This window comes from Meleagris gallopavo, chromosome 5 (assembly GCF_905368555.1).
Source record: "Meleagris gallopavo chromosome 5, MGAL_WU_HG_1.1, whole genome shotgun sequence".
Classification (NCBI taxonomy): domain Eukaryota; kingdom Metazoa; phylum Chordata; class Aves; order Galliformes; family Phasianidae; genus Meleagris; species Meleagris gallopavo.
The window spans coordinates 25,576,817-25,595,406 of record NC_139408.1 but is presented as its reverse complement, the minus strand read 5'-3'; the positions used below and the strand labels follow the sequence as shown (position 1 = coordinate 25,595,406).

The 18,590-nt window shown below is 33.9% G+C and overlaps 1 protein-coding gene across 1 annotated transcript in view; it reads left to right on the top strand.

Moving 5' to 3' along the window:
• The window catches only part of UBR1 (ubiquitin protein ligase E3 component n-recognin 1), a 59,337-nt gene that overhangs the window by 21,332 nt on the left and 19,415 nt on the right, over window positions 1-18,590 (top strand). Inside the window, exons 13-31 of the mRNA XM_085224856.1 lie at window positions 194-293; window positions 547-675; window positions 1,447-1,627; window positions 2,531-2,592; window positions 2,766-2,876; window positions 3,206-3,271; window positions 3,428-3,529; window positions 4,554-4,617; window positions 5,048-5,172; window positions 6,079-6,131; window positions 7,120-7,222; window positions 7,674-7,722; window positions 8,774-8,928; window positions 9,804-9,903; window positions 10,584-10,693; window positions 12,303-12,392; window positions 13,712-13,899; window positions 15,625-15,830; window positions 16,842-16,935. Coding sequence (XP_085080982.1) covers window positions 194-293; window positions 547-675; window positions 1,447-1,627; window positions 2,531-2,592; window positions 2,766-2,876; window positions 3,206-3,271; window positions 3,428-3,529; window positions 4,554-4,617; window positions 5,048-5,172; window positions 6,079-6,131; window positions 7,120-7,222; window positions 7,674-7,722; window positions 8,774-8,928; window positions 9,804-9,903; window positions 10,584-10,693; window positions 12,303-12,392; window positions 13,712-13,899; window positions 15,625-15,830; window positions 16,842-16,935 — 2,088 coding nt within the window. The remainder of the gene's footprint in view (window positions 1-193; window positions 294-546; window positions 676-1,446; window positions 1,628-2,530; window positions 2,593-2,765; window positions 2,877-3,205; window positions 3,272-3,427; window positions 3,530-4,553; window positions 4,618-5,047; window positions 5,173-6,078; window positions 6,132-7,119; window positions 7,223-7,673; window positions 7,723-8,773; window positions 8,929-9,803; window positions 9,904-10,583; window positions 10,694-12,302; window positions 12,393-13,711; window positions 13,900-15,624; window positions 15,831-16,841; window positions 16,936-18,590) is intronic.

Here is an 18,590-nt window from a genome sequence, read left to right as displayed (position 1 = left end):
AATTCAACGTCTGTTAATTTCAAATAGAGTTGCACCAAGCACCTCTAATGTTTGCTGAAAATTTAAAGAGTTTGAGATTGATTATAATGTAATGTGATGATGATGTTGAGCATTTTAATACAATGAACACTTTGAATACAAGCATAAGCAAAAGAGAATTCTGAACGAAAGATGATGTTTTCTTTGGGGACAGGTATGTTTTAATCAGCAAGCCTACAGTATGGACAAACCGTCTGAGGGAGCGCTTTTTAGAAGGATTTGTTTCTTTCCTAAGGATTTTAACTTGTATGCAGGTACGATATGTTCACGTAATTTCTTTCTAATATGCTACATAAATACAATACAATGCTTTTGTTTGATATAAATATGAATTAAAAAAATACTTATGTTTTTGTGTGGGTGATGAAGTAATGCTTAATTATGGAAGTACTGTTCAGCAATTCTAGCTACAGCCAAACCACCTGGATTTTACCATTTGCTTATGAGATTTTCTATTACTTTTAGCCTGTGATTTAGTGTGTAAATGTTGTGGTATCTCTATTTCAGGGAATGGAAGAGATAAAAAGACAGATTGGTCAGCACATTGAGGTGGACCCTGACTGGGAAGCAGCCATTGCTATACAGATGCAGCTAAAGAACATACTCTTGATGTTCCAAGAGTGGTGTGCCTGTGACGTAAGGAAACTTGTTGTCTGGAATTCATGTATGCATGGCATCTGTGAATATTTCTGAGTACTTCTTAAATGGTAACTTTTTAAAAAAGCTTACTGTTGTGTAATACAGATCCCCACAAAAAGGAGTATGAAAGAATTGACATGTGGTATGATGTGGAAAGGGGATTCCAGAATATTATTGTCTAACTGACAGAATTGCATAGAATATCTGACAGATTGTGAATAAGTGCTTCTCAGCATTCATAGTGATCTATCAAGTTTTAAAAGTTTTGAAGCATATGGTGTTTGTTTTGAAATGCAAAAGTGACCTGCAGAAACTTCATACTAATTGTGTAATTAGCCTGTAAGTAGTTTTATTTGGTTCTGGAGCTCAAACCTGCTGGGGGAAGGGAGGAAATCGTCTAAAAAACAAAGTTCTTTTGAGATGGATTTTTTTTTTTTTTTTTTCTTTTAAAGTAGAGAAAGTAAGAATTACAACAAATGAAAACATGATGTAATTTGAGATGCAAACTTTGCAAACCTATAAAACAGTGCAGCTTAAGTAAGCCACTGATTTCAGAGCGTTTGACAGACCGGCTCTTAGAATACTCTTAGCTACCTTCAGCTGGTGCTCCTTTGTTCCAGTCCAGTGTTTTTCCTTGTTAAGTGACAATAGTAATTATGGTGTGAATTTTAAGCAACTATTTGCAACACTGGAAAGAAACAGATGATGAAGTTTCTTGCGTATGTATCAATTTAAAATGCAAATCTCTGCATTTATTTGAAATCTCAGGAGGAGCTGTTGCTGAGGGCCTACAAAGAATGTCATAAAGCTGTAATGAGGTGCAGCACAAACGGCCGTTCACGGGAAAAGACAGTGTTTCACTTATGTGGCCATACTTTGGAGAGTAGACCTTACAGAGTGTCTTCAGATCCTGTCAGCATACATTTGCCACTTTCTAGGACTCTGGCAGGTAAGTGTTTTATTTTGCTAGCTATTTGATTTAAGTTTCTCACTCATCCCTTCCTTTATTTAAGGAAACACTTAGATAAAATGCTTCATAGGTCAGATGCTTTGTTACATTCTCATGAGGTGACCCTGTCCCCCAGATGTTCCACTCTTGGAATTTTTTCTTAAAGGAGTATTTGTTGTGTTGGAGACATTTTTAAAGCAGGAGAGAGAGAAGAAAGCAGGCAAGAAGGAAAAGTTTCGTGTTTTAACAAGCAGAAATCTTCAATCCTATCTGAACTATTTTTGAATTTCTGTCCTTCTGTTCCTTTTTCTAATTTTTATACCAAAATGAATGTTCATTATTTCTATATGCCAGATTTATTTTCCAACCACTTATATCTTAGGACTGTTAAAATGTTCCTCCTAAAAGACAAATTTTTGCAGCATGCCAGGACAGATTTCTAGTCAGAATTCATGGGGACCACAGTGGTCCCACTACTTTCTCTAAAATACAAGTGAAATCATATGCTGTTATTAAGCTGTAGATATTTTATCACATAATTTGATAACAAGATACCATCTGTTTTGAAATTCTGTTATTAGTGACAGGATGTTATTTAAATGTCATATTAAAAACTTGATGGCATTTATCATCTCTACTTAAATGGTTTTAATAAATTCTTTAAATGAATAGATTTATTCATAAAATAATGGATTGTAAAACTGGTTAGAACTGTTGTGGCAATGTAACAGTTCTTTAGCCTTAGAGGGGAAAAAAAAAAGTGCTAAGTTTTTTCTAAATAAGCCTCTTTCTTGTAATTTCTGAATTGTAGGTAATTTCACTAAAATTTTACAGTGGTTGAAATAGAAACTTGACTGATTTGGATTTATATTATGTTTTTTTTTTTTCCTGTTTGTTGTGTAGGTCTTCATGTACAATTAAGCAAGACTGGAACCATCTCAAGATTGCATGAGTTTGTTTCTCCTGTAAGATTTTTTTGTTTTTCAAATGCTTCATATGATTTATACTCAAGGGGGGAGAAAGCATGTGTGTTATTGAAGTTACAGAATTTCGGGCTATTTTGCTACTTTGGACATGTCTCTGTTCATTAACACTTTCTATAAGATCATTGACAAACACAACTCTTCTTTAATTCTAGGAAGAATTTCAAGTGGAACTGCTAGTAGAATATCCTTTGCGGTGTCTTGTTTTGGTTGCTCAGGTTGCTGCAGAGATGTGGAGAAGGAATGGTCTCTCCTTGATAAGTCAGGTACACATCTTATGTTAAACAGTGGTGATCTTAATGATCTTGATCTCAATGGTGTATGCAAGTGTTTCTCAATAGTGTTCTTCATGGCAGTTTAATCCAGGGCAGAGAGAGGTTATGGATGTTACTTTTACAGAAATTCACAAAATTTCTAGACAGGAATTTAGATGACTTGTTTTATCATTGTTCGTTCTGAAAGAAATGTGGACCTTGCCTTTACTTTAATAAGGATTCTTTACAATTTGAAGAAGTCTCAGACATTGACTGGTGCAAATTTGATAATGTGTTACTTGATTATAACTCCGCTTAAATTTTGTTTTCATATTTCTCAGGTATTCTATTATCAAGATGTTAAGTGCAGAGAAGAGATGTATGATAAAGACATCATCATGCTCCAGGTATAACGTTCTGAATCATTGCTTACTTAACGTAACATTTTAATGGATTTGTTTTTTATCTTAAATATGTATAATTTCAAAATATTTTCTTGGTAAAAGGGTATTTTTCATAATGCAGAATTGTAATATCTGATATTCATACTACTATTATTGCAGATTGGTGCATCTCTTATGGATCCGAACCATTTCCTATTGCTCTTACTCCAGAGATATGAGCTTGCAGATGCTTTCAAAAAGATCAAGCTCACCAAAGATCAGGTAAGTGTCAAGTATTTCTGCTAATTAATTTATTTACTTTGAATGGAAGGGCACAATAGAAAAACTAGCTACTGTTGCTCACTGTATTTTTTTTTTTTTTTTAACTACACTAAGTCAGTCAACAGGGGATCTAGTGGTTAGATAAAACACACAGTCACAGAATGGTTTAGTTTAGAAGGGACTTCTGGAGGCCGTCTGGTCCAACACCTGTCTTCAAGCAGGTCTACTTAGAGTGGGTTGCCCAGGACCATGTCCAGGTGGCTTTTGAAAAATCTCCAAGGAGGGAGAATATCTTGGAATATCTCCAAGGATGGTAACCTCACAGCCTCTGGATAGCCTGTTCTAGTGCTTGGTCACCGACATGATTAAGAAATGCTTCCTGATGTTCAGAAGGAAATGATTTTGTGTTCCCAGAAGAGACTTTCATAATTTGAAATGAGCAGACAGATTTTGCTCTCAGGCACGTGTAGTTCAAAGTGCTTTCCAGTAAACTGGGCAGTTCAGGGAATAGCAGTACTGGCATAAGATTGAATGAGCAGGTCAGAACAGTGACCATCCTATCCAGTATGCACCTTCTCTACATATGTTTTTTCAGCTTTTTTTTTACTTTCTACCTTCTGAATGCAGGACAAAATGATTGCTTGTGCAAACTGATTTCCTTGTTACTAATATAACTTCGAAGGTTGTCCACTAAAATACAGGAAAATTATTTATCTACAATAAGTAGTGTCTGTCCTTCTATTCTTGATGAAACTTCCCTGGATTATTGTGCCACTTCTTAAACTTTGAAACTTTCATGTAACTCTTCATTTGGGACACATTTATATGTTATTTTTTTTCCTGAATGCGAAACTTGCACTTTTGTTGCAGAATAGATGCACTGGAAGTGCAGGCATTTGTCCAACTCATTATAATGGAGAAACCTTTTCACAGTACAGTGCTTCAGTGATGTAGTGCATCTGAGATCAATCTTATTTGATGGATTTTCATATAAAAAAAAAACTAATTTATTTCATCCTTGTAGGATCTGATCAAACAATGTAACGTACTAATAGAAGAAATGTTACAGATTATAATCTATGTTGTGGGTAAGTTATATTTTTTTGCTCTCTGGTATTATGAGAATGATGAATAACTACAGTTGGAAAGAACAGACTTGATTTACTTTTTTTAAAATATAGATTATTTGGGAAGAACAGTAGAAAATGCTTTTTTTTTACATAGGTGGTTCAGTAATTTGAGCATTTGTCAACTGAAAGCAATAGTTTTATATAATAAAAAAGTTAATAAGTTTACTTCATAACTAACTACAAAGTATATCATAAGAAGAAATTCAGCCCATTTTGTTAGGAAGCTAGGCCAAAAAATCCTGTCATCTTCTCTCACATTTGATATAGTAGAAGTTTATATTCTCCAGATAGTATAAATTTCAGCAATAGCTTTACTTCCTTGCAAAAGTCAGAATTGCTTTGTAACTGTCATGTTTGCCATTGTCTTCCTTTTGATCAAATCTGATAGGAGAAAGATATGTGCCTGGTGTGAGTAATGTGACAAAGGAGGATGTTATCATGAGAGAAATCATCCATCTACTGTGTATTGAGCCAATGGCTCACAGTGCAATTACTAAATCCTTGCCTGAAAATGTGAGTCCTTGTTTGTTACTTTTTTAACTTAATTAAACTTATCTGGTTTTATGTCATTCTCCTGTTAACCTTCCGTAACTTTGTATGAAACTACTTCATTTCTTAATGTAAAAGTCAAAGTTAGTTTGAGAAATAAAATACAACATTGCAAGTGATGTTCTGTACCTTACCAATGTGAAGGTAAACATAATGAATTCAAGAATGGGCTTATCTGAAAAGGTTTTGGGGGAGGATGATTCATTTTGAAGAAGGGGGTGGATTTCTTTCTCTTTTATCTGCATTTAGGCACAGATCTCTTCATTTCAAGAACAGAAATTTTGAAGTTATTTTTTGGCCTGTGGAACCACACAGTTGGACTCTGTTCTGCCCATTTTACTATCGATAAATGTGATTCTGTACTTCTGATCACTTTAACTGGTGCACTGAAAAGTCAGATCTGTCTGAAAGCATACATTTCCCTAGTATTCCATCTAAATGTTGAAAACTCACTCAAAGAGGCGTAGAGCGGATTAGATTTTGGAGCTTGTGCAAGTTTTCAGGGCTGAAGATCAATGTAAAAAATAAAAAAATAAAGAATTATTTGCAAATGTAATACCCTGGAATCAGTTACAGGTGATTCACAGTCACTATTTTTAGTGAGTAAAATGCTGTTTTTCCAATCTTGAGCTTAGAAAAGTCACTGTTCTGTTTAGGAATCAAATGAAATTTTATATAATGGGTGAAAGTAACTGTCTTCAGTAATTTTTTGCAGCTTGTTAGTTATGAGTATCTACATTCTGAGTAACAATGGGCAAAATCTATTAATGAATTATAGAATTGCTCTGAATTTTTATGTCTATTTTTGTTTTAATATTGAAGTGATTTGAATCATGATATGCTTATGCCAAAATAATTTTTTTTTACCAGGAGAACAACGAAACTGGCTTGGAGAATGTAATTGATAAAGTAGCAACATTTAAGTAAGTTCTTAACAAAACTTCTTTTCATAACTAGCTTGAAAATGAAATACTATATCTTCATCTTATATGGGTTAAACAAGCTGCACTGCACTCTCTATTCAGCTAATATTGTACTGTTTTGAACTACATACATTGTCGTATGTGCCGAGGAAGGAAAAGCGTGTCGAATATCTGAAGCTGCTGTTTCTTTCCTTCAGACCCAGTTTGAGGGGTCTTGCAAGTTTAGTGATGTTAAGTGGGAAGATGTTCAAAAACGAATTTAACTTCTGAAGTTGGGAACCATAACAACTTGTTATATCTTTGATCACCCAATCATTGATTCAGATGTTATTTGCTTGCTAACTTTCTGTAGTGTTCAGATGAAGGATACATTTTGGAAAATAGAGATGCAGAAAAAGATTTGTGTCTGTTGAGGAAAAACTAGTTCAAATGTCTGCTATATTTTTGTCACAGAAATGTCTTTTTATTTTAATTGGTTTAGTGTACCTTTTTTCAGTTTCATGTAGCTTGCTTATATTTAATCAATGGCAATTACAAGTTTATATATTCCTGTAACACCTAGGAATTTTGCTGTGGGAATTGTATTTAAAAAACTGCTGTTCTGGCTCATACAGATGGGAGATAGCTCTTTGTATTGCTTGTTTTATACCTTGGTTAAAGAAGTAATGGATTTTTATACAAGAACGTTCGACGTCTAAAATTGTAAGCCATAAGTTAAATGAATTTACCTATCTTTATGGTGTAGTGTAGATCATGGAGACATAAATATTTTAGAACTAGGTTGGATTTAAGGTAGTCAACAATTTTGAAAGTTAAAGACTTAAAAACTGTACCCAGTCTGTTCTTTGTAAGTTAACGAAGTAACCATCACTGTTTCATTTCTTAATAGCTTTTTCTTGGAAAGCAAACCTTGTGTCTGGTTTATTTACTTCCAAAGATACACCAAACTTTAATTACTAATCTCTGTCATGAAATATTTCTTTTTAAGGAAACCAGGTGTGTCTGGACATGGAGTTTATGAACTGAGAGATGAATGCTTGAAAGAATTCAATATGTTCTTTTATCATTATACTAAGACCCAGCATAGCAAGGTAGGCTAATGTAAGATTCATTCGCAAAGGTAAAAATTGTATATGCTTCAGTGGCTGAAGGATCTTGCTGAATCAAAGGAGTTAATGGAGTTTAAAATAGATGATTCTGGAAAGAATGTATGCAGAACTTCAGTTCTGAACTTCTAAAGCAGCTTACACTGTTGATACAAATTGTTGCAGCATGGCTTGTGTTAGTATTTTTCCCGTGGTGACTTATGTATTAACTCTGTTAACTGTTAAAGCTAAGAACAGAATGTACTGAGAATTATCTTGGGACTGGAAGAAAACAAACGTTGCTTTTTTTTTTTTTAAATCATACTGAGGAAAAATGTATGTTTCTCAAATTTCTTACAAGAAAATGAAATGCAAAAGTAAAAATCAATAAGCAGATTTCATACGAGATTTTAGTTACATGACCAAATATTGGCTATATATCTTGCCTTTTCTGTAGGCTGAACATACACAGAAGAAAAGAAGAAAACAAGAAAACAGAGATGAAGGTAAAGATCTAGAACTAATGTCTCAACAAATGGGATAGTACAGTGGTACATGTAGTTGTGTGTAAAGTGAGCACTGATAGATGGCTTGTGACTTGCAATGGATAGCTGAGTTCACATTAAATGTGTTGTTATATTAGTAATTGTAATTGATTAATGCTTGCTGTTTTTTTCTTTTTGTAATTTAGGAATTTGGGAAATTTTAGTTGAACTTGCATGTAGACAAATCAACATGGCATAATACTTAACTGTTCAGTTTATCTATGGGCCTTCTATAGTGAAGTAAATAGAAGTCAGGAGTTATTTTTTGTGAGTGATTTCTCTAACAGAGACTTGAGAGGTAGTAGTGCTGTTTGGAGAAGTATGATGCAGGAACCAGTGCTTGTTATCTATTGTATAAGTAGCTAATCTTATATTTTGTAAGTAAAAAAAATTAAGTCTGCGGAATCATCCAAGCTACATGTTTTTATTGTAACACAAGCATTATGTTTCCTTTGAATTTACATTTACCCATTCAAGTCATGAGCATTAATTGGGTAGATTTGAGGAAGACTTTGTAAGCTATTAAGTAAACAATTTAATAAACTGTTTTCTACTTCTGTTAGATGAAATGGGTAATTATTTTTTCTCTTCCCATGTTACTGTTCCAGTGAATTCACAATCTTTGTAACATATCCTCTTACTTAACTGACAACTGGTTTAAAAAGAAAATTGTATCAGATGGAAAATAGACTTTGTATATGTTTGTGATACATAAATGACACGAGGCAGTGCTAAATATTGAAGACTTGCATTTTTAGATGCAACTAAATATTGTGATGGATTGCTTGTTTAGCTTAGTTTGCATGTGTTTTATGTAAGAACTTCTTAAAAGTGCTTAGTTTATCTAAAGACCAAAGCTGATTTAAACACTTGCATTTGTGCATGTCTTTATTAATTGTATAAGTCTGGTTGTTGTTTTACTGGTAGTAGTGTGCTTGCTTCCTCTTCTTTTTGTTGCAATTGTGAGATGGCAGTATGTGTATGAATATATTTGCATACCTCAATTTCCTAGCATTGCCACCACCGCCTCCTCCAGACTTCTGTCCTGCATTCAGTAATGTGGTGAGGATTCTGAACTGTGATGTAATGATGCACATACTGCGAACCATCCTTCAGAGAGCAGTAGAACTGGAAACACACTTGTGGACTGAAGCTATGATTCAAATGGTATGGTTAGTTTTGGTCTTCCCTCCGTGGTTGCTGTGTTGTCTCATAACAGCTTCTGATAAGGTCTAAATGTGTAAAGATATTCTTTGAATGATAAGAAGTGACTTCGTGGTCTCCAAACCTGTTTTTATAAATGATAAATGAAGAAAATATTTATCTCTACCATAAAGTAGAAGTGCAGAACAAAAATGTTATTTGCGAATGTTCTGTTTTCCTTCCCCACCTTCATAGCCTTCTCACTGTGTTTCAGTATGTAGTTCTCCTTACCTCATCCTTGTTGTGACATAACCAACCTTTTGATCACGTGGAAGACATTAGGGTGCTATGTCATCCTGTAAACTGTAGAATGCAAAGATAGAAATATCTCTGGGACATCAGTCACAAAATAATTTTGTGAGCACTTATGCATTTTACTTTACCACAGTTGACTTCATGCTTTAAAAAAAAAAATGCTGACTCTGTTGAGATGCTTTTCTGTATTCATAAGTTCAGGACCAGAATTTATAGACTTACTGAGTTCATTCTGTCAATTAGAGTACACTTTTTTTTTCTTTAAACAAATGACTTTGCCTGCTAAGCTTTGGATTTGAGAAATAATAAAATACTAAATGTTTCTAAGTAAAATTGTGTGGTTCATATTTTACTAATGTAAAGTGTGCAAAATTTATTAATTTTAGTGCAAGAGATATACAGGAAACTTAATTATATTGCACGTTACTATTTACTCTTTCATGTATGACTTTTGCACCTTTTCTTATTTCTGTGTTCTATCATGGTAAAACAAACCTATCATAGAACCCTATATTAAGCATTCTTATTTGATATACTAGTTTTCTAGACCTCTAGAATAAGAAATACCATTTTTATCTTTTTAGGTACTTCATCTCCTTTCTTTAGGGTTATTAGAAGAGAAGCAGCAGTTACAGAAGTCTCCAGAAGAAGAAGTAACATTTGATTTTTATCACAAAGCAACAAGTATGTTTAATTTTCTTGGAAAGAGTAGAGCAAATTAGTGTAACTTGATTTTGTGAGAACAAGAACAACATCAGAAAAACCCTAACCTAATTTATGCATTTCTATGAGGGATGTAAAAGTAATCACTATTTCATAATAAAACTGTACTAACAAATAATTTATGGAAATCTTCCTCTCTTCTTTTTAATGTTTTTGTCTTTCTTCTAAAAATGTGAAATAATTGTAAATGAAAAGTGTTGCAAAAGAAATCTAATTGAGGAGAGTGTTCCCATTTCTAAAGTGTATTTGGTTTTTTTAAAGCCAAAAATGTTCTTAGGAGCCCAACTTCAAAGAAGAACATTAGTAGAACTCCATTTTAATGGCAAAATTAGCTCATACACAGCACATACAAAGCTGGTATAAAATTCAAGGGATCCATTCTTTCTCTTTGTAGCTTAAGGCAGCTCTGTTTCTGTTTTTTTTCTCTAATTCTCTGCCCTTAGAAGTAGAACTACTTATCCACAATTGGGAAAGATTATACTACATTTAGATGAATAAGTAGAGTTAAGACAGAAGTGTAGCTATACAGATTGTGTTTTCATGAATGTGTGCTATATAATTAGCAAGATATTAAGGCATATCCATGGCTGTAAGTACAGGCTTTTTCTCCTCTCTGAATGCATTTGCTTTCTTTGTTAAAGGAATGGGAAGCTCAGCCCTGAATGCTGTAAATGTATTAATGCTTCTGGAAAAATTAAAAAGAGTTCCTCAGTTGGAGGCACAGAAGGACACAGTCATTTGGATACTGCAGGTACACAATGGGGAGATAAGTATGACTGGAAAAAGCTTTTATATTTAAAAATATAATTTATTTAAATTATTTATATTTTATGTATTTATGTATCTACATATATAAATATATGAAACCCACCAGGGTAGTGTTTGCAGTTGCAGTAATTTCTTTAGAAGCTGAGAAATGCTGGAACGTTTCTTGCCATACATGTATTTTATGCATAAATTTTGTTCCTCATGGTTCTGTTGCAGAATACACAGGTCATTCTGAAAGTAATGCTTCCTGTTTATTTGCATGGAAACTACGTCAGATGCAAAGAGCTACCCTTAAACCAGTGGAGGTGACCCGCTGTCACCACTGCTGAAATGCATCATCCACCACCTCACTGTACTCATATCTGCAGTTTTGCCATTATAAATGTTCATCAAGCATCAGTGAATGTCAATAGGTGCAATTTTTTCTGCATGAGGGAATTAAATTTCAAATATATGCACTTCCATGTCAGATGCCATTTTGTCAGGCTGCCCCTCTGCTGTCATCTGTTGCACAGTAATAAACATAACTCAATACTGACAGGAAGATTAAGCCTCTACTGCCATACCACCAACATCCACCTCTGATGTTGTGGGCCAGTGTTATAAAAGAGGAGGCATTACTTTTGGAGCAGCCCTCTTTAGTTGTAATTGAACAAAGGTTTATAAATTGGGAGTGCATTTCAGAGACTGCTTGTATGAAGACATCAGTGAGACTTATATAATGGTTGTGTTGTACATTTCATTTGGGGTATTTTTCCATCTATCTCATTGTCTTTTCCCAGCCAAACAGATGGGAAAATCCTCTAGAGCCGTGATGCTTTGTCCAGTGTAGAAAAATTGGGTGCGGCTTCTGCTTAGCAGGAGTTCTGCTATCAAATTTTGGGCCTTGGTGGCATTTGGTTTAGGTGGCAAACAGAATTCAAGTGCTCCCAGAAAGGAGTAGAAACGAAGAGAAGAATCCATAGTAAGGTTCCAAGGCTATCCTTAGCTACTGAAATTTGACTACCCTGGTATATACTGGCAGCAGCAAGTTTGAAAGGTTTTTGAAGTTATTCTTGTAAAATTCTAAGAGCAAAGGTAAAAAGATACTTAACATATAATTTGCTTTTTTAACAATATGTAAAAGTATCTGAATTGTAAGTTTCTTAGAGTAGACAGCTGGAGGAAGTAAAAAAAAAAAAAAATAAATAAATTAATGTCTTATTTTTAACTAATCAGACATAAGCTGCAAAACTTTTTCTTCCACACATTGGTATTAGTGTCTATAGACGTTCCATGGATTATTCAATCTCTTTCCTCCTGGAGGTAAGCTGGCATCTGATATACAGATGTCATTCTGACAAAAGAGCTTTAGCTCTTTAGAAATATTAGTGCTGCGGAAGGACTGGAAAACGTGGTATAATTCTACTTTCCCTTCTACTCCGTAGTATTCTTCAACTGCTGGGCTGTTTTTGTAATAGAAGAGTAGGGCAGTTGATTTCATCCACTTGAAAATCTGAAAACAATGAAACTAAATATCAAGAAGTTTGATCTTATATTGCTACAACAGCCAATTTGCAATTAGTTTTTAACATGTAACTCTCTCTTTGTAGATGTTTGACACAGTGAAAAGAATGAGAGAAAAATCTAGTTTGACAGCAGTAGTGGCTCCGTCGGGCTCAGAAACTGCAAAAGGTGATGAGGTAATAATAATGCTAATAAAGTTCAATAGAAACTTTAATGTTTTTAACTGCATTCTGAAGGAGGTGCACAATTTTATTATGCAAAAATAGTCATTTCAGGTATTAATTTCTAATACTGCCTACAGATGGCATTTAGATTTCAGTTCTTGTATTCATTAAAAACAAATATACTAAACATGTCTCACTGAGTTAGCAGTGGCTATGTGTTTTTTGTTGTGCTTGCAGTTTAAGTGAGAGTATTCAGGGAAAGTAAAAGAAGGGAATTTGCTTGTGTCTGTTTTTGCTTTTATCTTTGTGATTTGATCACCTTTTATTTTATTTGCGATAGTGTCTTCTCTGTCCAACTTAGGTGATTGCTTTCTCTGTGCATCAGTGTTTACCCACTTCTCTCAAAGTAACTTCTGAATCCAGCTGATGAAGTGACAGAGTGGAGCTATTACAGATTACTGCAGTCCTAAAATTTCTTTTAACAATAGACAGCTGAAACTGGGAATCAAATTACTCTTAGTGTACAAAAACAGGCTGGTTTAATCTGGCACATTCTGTTTGGCAATAACTTGCTGCTGAACAACTCCTGGGCAGTCATTGTGTGTATAACTCTAAACTTAGCATATGCTGTGTTTCTTTTTTGAGAAAGGTAATGTGATAGCTAGTAAGGGAAGTGAACAAAATACAGGAAACCGTAAGAAACCAGTTGATTAGCTCTCCTGCTTAGAGTAATTTTTTTTCCTGATTTTTCTTGAAAAGTAATGTTATCCTGAATGAAAAGTATACATATGATGATAAATATGAGCATAAAGTTGTTGAATCAGAATTTAGTTTCATGTATCTTATCTGTGTTTTTGAATTCTACATTTTCAAGTTACGTAAATCCTTTCCTTTATAGTTCTTGAGAACATGATAGATGAAGAAATACTGAAAGAGGAATAGTTGTCCAGTCTACAATAAAGAAGAACAGGGGGAATGTACAATCCTCAGATGCATAAAATTCTGCCACAAAACTAGAGTTACAGTCTGTTGACAGTGTCTTCCGCAGACCGTTCACGACAAAATTATCTTAAATTTCTTAAAGGGGTATATAGGATTCACAGTAGGGATGATGATTAAAAGTTTCATTTATGGTGGCAATAACAACACTAGAGAGGCAGCTTTTGGTGTTTGCTAAAGTTTCCTAAGAATAGACAGTGTTGGTATTTAAATAAAAATAATTGAAGAGATGTCAGTTAAGTAATTTGATGTCAATACATAAATGCATATAATTGTCAAATGAATCTACTCATTTTGTGTTCTCTGTTACTTGTGATTTCTTTTACTCTAAGACACAGAGCACTCAAGATAAAGAGAAAGCTGAGCGAAAGAGGAAGGCAGAAGCAGCTAGGTTGCATCGTCAGAAGATAATGGCTCAGATGTCTGCTTTGCAGAGGAATTTCATTGAAACCCACAAACTCCTTTATGAAAACACGTTGGAGGCACAGGGGAAAGAAGATGCTATTATGGAAGAAGAAAGGTAAGAAAAAGCAGATGTAGATTTCTGGTGGGGAAATGTTAATTACTTGAATGGGATTCTGCCATGAAAAAATCCCGAGAATAGAGTCATCAAATGAGTTTGTCAAATTTCCCACCTGTAATGCTTGTTTATTCTGTTAAATAATTATACATAAACTAGGTTCTTTGTTGATGCTAGAACAGTGGGTTTGTTTCGTAGAGGAGCATAAATTAAACTGTAAGTAAATTATTTTTTCAAATGGTAAGTAATTATCTGGAGAATATCATTAGAAAGCTACTTAGCTAGCATCACTGTACTTCAGGAAATGACTGTCTACCTTGTATGAGAAATAAAATATCTGGAAAGATTGTGGAAGCCACTATGTGTTATGTTTGAGTTGCAGTGAAAAAAATACGCTTTTTGTAGCTCTAGTTGCTGTTATTTCTTTTCATTAGTTTTTTAAATCTAATTTTATATTGGAGATGTTCAGTTTAAATTGATAGAAGGGAAAAAGGTACTTCAAGAGAATGAATTGCTAACTTGCAGACTAGATAACTCAATTCTGTGTTACTCTGTAATTATATATACTGGAATAAACACAATAGAATTCATTTGCCCTCACTGAGGTCATACACAACTCAGAAAATTTTTTTTCCTCTTGTACTGCTTGAGATGAGTAGGTTCATTATAAGCTTTTCTTTTTCCCTCTGTTGAGGCTTCAAATATATAAACACAGTGTTGTTTGTATTGGACAAATCTCTTAACTGTTATGGTAAATCCTGATTTGAGTGTGTATTAACATCATATGTGACTTTTTTTGACCATCTTTATAAATCACAGGTTTACTATCACCCACTCTTTTTAGTTCTTGTGCTGGATTTCTTTGATTTTTCTTTATTAGATAACTATTCTTACAATGTTGTATTTTTAAATGAGTCAGCTGTAGAGAAAATACTGCATTAGCAGATAGATAACTGGAAGTGAAAGGCATTTGCAATCAAAGGGATCCTTGTTATGAGTGGTGGATAATGAGAGTAGTGCTGCTGTACATATGTGGAAATAGCCAAATGCAGAAATGTCTTAGGTTTATGTCATAAACTTTCTGCAATGTAATTATACTTTGATAGGCAGGATGATGCAATGCAGCTAATAACAGACAGACTCTTTTAATATGGGTGGGTATTGGTTTAAAAAAAAAGCAGAGCTTTGTGAGTTTGAATATGGTTTATCATTTATGAGTAGAATAGTTTGAAGAGTAGCTATTTTTTAGCAGTTTTAGCAACAACATAGTTCTGGATGTATGCATTGCTCTTGTTCTAGAGATGCTTCAACAATACACTGCACTTACACCAAAAATTATGAGTTGTCTTAAACTCATTTGGAAAAGTAGAGAGATCTAATATATGTGTTGATGATTGTTTTTTTTTTTTCCAAGAATGCGAGATACAATTTCACTGTATTTGTAAGATTACAATAGATTTAATTCAGTTTGTATTGCATGCATTTGCCTGAATGACCTGCTGTCTGAACTGATTTTTTTTCTGTTACCCAGTGTTAATTGGCTTCCATTTTTTGTTTTAAAAAATACTAGATTTTAATGAGGATTCATGTTTCTTCATTGTTTTGCCATTGTTTGGTTTTGTAAAGCACTTATGTATAAAACGCGTGATGTTGGCAGTATGCTTTGAAGTCTGTTTCTTCAGGGAAAAAAAACATTCTTCTTATCTGTTACCTGTGTTATTTCAGCATATCTTCAGCAATCGATTACTCCAGAATTGCTTTGGGTCCCAAACGAGGTCCATCCATTGCTGAGAAAGAAGTTCTGACCTGTATTCTTTGTCAGGAGGAGCAAGAAGTAAAGCTGGAAAGTGCTGCTATGGTATTATCTGCTTGTGTCCAGAAATCAACTGCCTTAACTCAGAATAGGAGCAGAATTCTTGAACTCTCAGGGGGTATGCAGTTTTCTTCTTTCAGAGTGCAAACAATTCTGTTCCTAGCACTATGTCCTTTGAACTGAATTAAACTCTGCATTCAGATAGCTAATGACCCACTTTATTAAAAAAAAAAAAACAAGTGAAAAATGTTAAACTGCTCTAAAGTCTGTGCTTTAACATTTAAAAATGAGAAGTGTATAAATAAAGTGCAAATAAGAAAATGCTCACAAGAAGTTCAAATGAACTTAAAGATTTGGTGGGAGTGCTTACTTCAGAGGAGAAAGAAAACAAGAATGTTAACTTTTTTTGTTGTTGTTGTTCAAGTACACCAGCAAACTTTCACAACATAGGAAAAATACATTTTCAGAGTGCCAATATGGTAATCATGAGGGTTCTTTCATGTTCAGGAAGTGTGCTTTTCATGTTCAGTTGTGTTTTTTTAGGTATGTCAAATTGAGGTGTATTGATTCAAAATCATAAAAGCACACCAAATTAGATTTAGAGATGTGCTGTTGTTGAGCTCAGCATTTAGTTACGTTTAAGAGGAAGATTGTATCTCAGTTTGAGTTCATATGCAGTGCAAAGGCATCAGTATGTTATTAAGATATTGCTATAAAGACTTAGGCAGATTCTGTTAAAAGATAGCCTTCCCTTTGTTATTCACTCATGCTGTTTATGTTAGTGGCTTCTGAAAGTACAGTAGGTTAGTTGAAGAAATGCATTATCTAAGGACTAGAAAAGTGCTATGTTCATCTGGAACCAAATGAACCCCATTTTTAACCTGTTTACTGTTGCTTTTGGATTTTCTTGCTAGCTTGTGGAAAGTCTTCTGTAGTTTGTGAACTCTGACTTGTGATTTTGTTAAAATATTGATCTGGAAATGCATATGAAATACATTTTAATTTGACTACACAAACTGTGGAAGAAAATCTAATGTCTTATATATATACAGATGTTCTTTTCTGTTCATATTGATTAAAAATTGTTGCTGTTTTTAAATGTTTTTGTTTCTGCTCTGTTTTTCTACAGATACAGTAGATCCTCTGTTCATGCATCCTGACTTGCCATGTGGAACCCACACAGGAAGCTGTGGCCATGTGATGCATGCAGCCTGTTGGCAGAAGTAAGGATATATCATGGCAGTTTTTCATGTTAATTTACCTATTTTCTGAAAAAATCTAAATGCATATTGAAAATGCAGTATAGTAAGTGGATATTGAATTGAAAACTATTTACTCATCTAAAAATGAAATAGGGCAAAAGAATTTTTCAACTCATAAGAAAATGCATCATCAAAAGGTTTTGGTTGCCTTTTATGACCTAGAGAAGAATCTGAGGAGGTTAAATAAAACCAGTGGGGTAAAAATAGTCAAGAATAAGGAATTTTATCTAGTCGATCTTATTTTTCCTCAGCTCAATGAGAACTGGTAGGAGTCTTCTAGATGGGTATTCTGCAACAGTCCTTAAACATATGAAGTCTGTTATCTCCTCAGTGCTTAGAAGTCGAAGCTGCTTAATCCCAGTGAACCCAGGAGAAAAGCTGGCATTTAAACTAGAATACAAATAGTTTAATCTATGAATACAGTTTACCCCCTGTCATGTTTAACAAACTTAATAAAAAGTAGGACAGAAGAATTGGTATATTGATTAAAAAGCATAATATTTTTTTTATTTCTATTGTTTGAGGGAGCCAGGGATTTACACCAAAGGTGTTGGATTAGAACACAATCTGAAATATTAGTAGACCAGGTTCCTCATTTTCCAGTTTATAGTCATCGTGTTTTCCTGTAGCTTTATGTGTAGATCACAGGAATTGAAGCTAACATTCTCTGTGTTTTGAGTCCATATAGGGTCAGTAACTCCAAACAAGGTAGATACTGTGAAATAATACTAGAACTTCAGTCCCACCAAGGTGTTATCAACAGAGTTGGGTCATGCAAATACAAGTTATTTTATGTTGTCAAATAATGTAAATATTTTCTTGATGATTGCACTATGCCATTTTACTTTAAGAAGCCTGACTAAACTTCTGGTGTTCATCACTTATTTCTCTATATTTATATTTTTATTTAAAAAAAAAAAAGAAATGCAACAAGAAAGATAGGAGCACACACTTAAAATGATACAGAAATATGTTCCTTGAGTATAATACATCTGCTCTTGGCAGATCGATCCACATCTACGTAGATCTAAGTAGTACAACACTGGAGCTCAATTCCCTTGCTCTTTTTAAGAAAAGATGACTTGCTGTGTGGGTAAATGAGATTAGAATGGACAACAGGCTCTTCTCATACAGGATGGCACAGAAGGTTTGAGTATAGTCTTTTACTTATTATGTAACAGACATTCTAACTTACTAATATTCGTCCAAATTTTCCCTGCCACCTTTCTAGAGTATCTATGCAGCCTAAAGATACTGCACAATACTCTAAAACAGTACAGGTTCAAAAGAACCTTTGTAGTTGATATATATGAGGAGGAGGCATTTATTGCAGTAACAGTTTAAATTTGGGAGAGCAGATGTATGTTTTTCTTGATTGTAACAGATTGCTTTCATAAATACTCTGTAATCATTAGGACCTGTCAATCACCCCTGCATACAGCCTTTTTCTTATTAGATAAATTATACTTTTTTCTTTTACTTATAAGCAAAAAACCAATAACTAGCTATTACCTTAGTGTGGAAGTTAGATAATTTCATATGTCTCATAGATCCTACATGTCTGGCCTGAGTGTTCATACTGAATTTACTTGCCTGTATTCAGACAAGCAGATTTC